Below are 3,425 nucleotides of genomic sequence, written 5' to 3'. Positions count from 1 at the left end.
CGACAATTTTTTGGACAGGTAAAGCATATATACGACAGGTTTTTTGGAAAGGTTCTAAATATGTACAACAATTTTTTTGATAGATAAAGCAATAAAATACAATTTTTGTTTTGATTAGATATATACGACAGGTTTTTTGGAAAGGTTCTAAATATGTACGACAATTTTTTGGACAGATAAAGCAGTAAAAGCAATAAAATATAACTTGTTTTAGTTGTAACAAGAGCGTGCACTTGGCGCCTTTTTTTTACCTTTTTTTTAAAAAGGTAATTTTTTGATAGATATCATTTTTTTGTTAGTAATATATATACTAAAACAATTAAATGTCAATTAGATAAATTAGATCAATTTTACTAAAGAGGGCCCACCACCACCTCCGTCGTATTTTCAGTATGCAAGATCAGTATGCAAGATACGACGGTCCTCTTTGATTAATTATGTTACGAAAATACAAAATGATATAAATGTCACATTGTTTCTAGGCCATTGCGTTTTTCTAATTCGAGCATAATCAGCTTAAGTCCAATTATTTCCTTCTCTACATATACCTGTATAACAAACTTTTTCAATATATACTATATTAAACTAAAAAGACTTTCGTCATCACTTTCGACATATTTTAATAATAGAATATTGCACTATATGACAATTCTTCTTACCACTTATTATCAAGAGGCACGGTCAAATAGTGAAATAATACCAACAATTAGTCATCAATTTTTTGTAAAAAAATGATACAGATATCTTTAGCGCCTCTAGGCCATTGTCTTTTTCTAATCTGTGCATCGTCAGCTTCAATCCAAGTGTTAGACATTCCTTTTCTACATATGCTTGTGTAATAACCTTTTTCGATACATGGTCCATGATGAAATATAGCACTCATTACTTTGTACAATTGTCCAATAATAGTTATTTTAGTTGTTGGGATAGCACGCAAAGTAAACTTATCTGTTTTTGTTGATGTACCGTTTTGAATTGATATTAAATGAATGACAATTATATCTTTGGTTAATGTAAATTCACTTTTACATAATATGTCATTTCCTGTACAATTTTCACATAATTCGTTGTACAATTGACACCAATGAGAAAACGTTACATTAATTAACTCATTAAGATCAAAACATTTTTTCTTACATTTATTTACAGGAATTGAAAGAACGATATTATTATTAACAATAGTCGTTGTATTATCACAACTTTTGCATCGTTTAATGGAAGTGACTTGATGTCCGATTAAACTTTTTATATAATCGTATTTTGTGCAAAGAGCTATAAGAAATTCACATACATCTTGTTTAACGCTTTTGGAAAAAAATTCTCCTAAACATTGCCGTATTACATATGTATTCAAATTAGGCAATTTGTTTTCATATTGATGCATTAATGTACCTAAAACATTTAATTTATCACAATGAAATATTTGTTTTCTAATAACACTTAAATGTAAGAGACATTGCAATACTGCATTTGCATAACAAGAAACATCATCTGTATTTTGGAAACCATGCATGACCCAAGCAGTATTTTTTCAAACTATTTCATGTAACTTTTGAATAGAACTCATTACTTTTGGCTGTACCCATAAAATATTTTTTATTTTACGATACTTTTCTTTCGAAGCAGAAATTATTTCTGTTGCTAGTTTGTGTATCTGTTTTAATCGATTATATTTAATAATAACTTCTTCATTAGCTGTTACAGATGAAGGATCGAAATTAATTAAATGCAACCCATCTAAAAATGTTACTCGTGACAATGCAACATAAATTTGGCCGTGACTAAATACAGAATTACCTATGTCCATAATAGCATTCTGCAAACTCAGTCTCTGGTTTTTATGAACAGTAATTCCATAACTCAAGCACAATGGAAAATGTTTTCTAACAACATATGCTTTCTCAATCACCGCAAATTTAACACTTACTCTTTCAATTAAATATTCTAAACCTGATGGCAAAAGAAGCTTGATCTTTTCTACATAACCAGTAGACACATCTTGTACAATTGAAATAACTTTAGCAATTGTACCATTTACAAGACCCAAACTAGCGTCAATATTACGTCTTATCATTACTTTTGCCTCAATTTTTATAGCAATTTGTTTCGAAAGCCCAGCTGTCTTGGAATTATTATCTTCATTATTTGCCAACACTTTTAATACTTTCTTTTTTAGATATGGAATACATTCAATTGTATCTTCAGCAATTAATATTTCTTTCGAAGCAATACGACTTAACATTGCAGTATTTAAAACATCACACATATGACAAGTGGGCAATAAACAAACGGTGTCTGATGGCAAATTATTAATAAAATTACATAATTCATTTAATCTAGACTCGAAGGAATCTTCTTTAAAAGATATTCTTCTATTTTCTAGAATTTCATAATCAGACTTTGTTAACAAACCAATACGAATTCTTGATAGTAATTCACGATAAGACTCATTTCCTTGCTGGCGCATATTAATTATCAATTCATCGTAATCAAATAATGTAGTCCACAAATTCACATTCCCTAGGCAACCGATATATTTATCAATTTTTTCATTTAACATATCTACAAAGACAGAATCTTCACGTACAGGAGGTAATTGAAGCAAATCTCCAAACAGAAGAATATGCTTTTTACCAAACCAACCATCATCGCAATCATTTGAATCAAATATTTCAGACAATCAAAAACGTATGTTGCGACGTAAACTAGCCTCGGAATCACGCCAGATCCGAGGGAGCACGCCCAATGGAAATCGGTAACCGCGGTACTCCACAATCTTCGGGAGTTAGGTAACTTACGCGGCGTCGGCTGTAAATGCACGACTCGGTAACTCGCGGTATCGGCAATAAGTGCTCGATTCGGTAACTCGCGGTATCGGCAATAGATGCTCGACTCGGTAACTCGCGAAATCGGTATCCGGAAATGGGCGCCAAGTGCGTATAATCACACCACGGTAACGGTAACTTCAATAATTCTTTTAATATGTCCGGCCGCTCCCCGCTCAGTATATGGCAGAGGGGCGTAGTTCTTTTGATTTCTATTGGAGATTCTGGAGAGGAGATGTCGTCAGAAAAACACCACGTTTAACAATAAAATTAATAACACTTATTATTACAGAATCGTGAATTAACAGAGCTGAACAAGCTTTAGAATCTCTTTAAGAGAGTCGGTATCGCATGCAAATCAAAACATCATATTCGCCAAACAGGCGTCACAGAAAACAATACTCAAAACGATAACCAAGAACGACACTTCCCAAGACGTTACTCTAGACGGTATCCAAGAACGACACTCGAGAAACGGTACTCGAAGACTACAGTCGAAACGATACTCAAAATGATACTCGGAAACGATACGCAAAACGATACTTAGAATCGGCAATCAAAGCGGCACTTCAAAAGATATTCCGGGAACGATACGCAAAA

The 3,425-nt window shown here is 32.7% G+C and overlaps 1 protein-coding gene across 1 annotated transcript; it reads right to left on the bottom strand.

Annotated features, from left to right (window-relative positions):
* Nucleotides 1-1,171: 1,171 nt before the first annotated feature.
* On the bottom strand, nucleotides 1,172-2,677 carry LOC137001698 (ATP-dependent DNA helicase PIF1-like; the record flags this gene model as incomplete). The annotated part of the gene is made up of 1 exon (XM_067360805.1): nucleotides 1,172-2,677. A coding segment is annotated over one exon (1,146 nt), but the record flags the coding sequence as incomplete, so codon positions are not given.
* Between the last annotated feature and the right edge of the window lie 748 nt (nucleotides 2,678-3,425).

The sequence above is a fragment of the Linepithema humile genome, chromosome 8 (assembly GCF_040581485.1).
Source record: "Linepithema humile isolate Giens D197 chromosome 8, Lhum_UNIL_v1.0, whole genome shotgun sequence".
Classification (NCBI taxonomy): domain Eukaryota; kingdom Metazoa; phylum Arthropoda; class Insecta; order Hymenoptera; family Formicidae; genus Linepithema; species Linepithema humile.
Note: the sequence above shows the minus strand (reverse complement) of the source record. Positions and strands in the feature narration are given on the sequence as shown.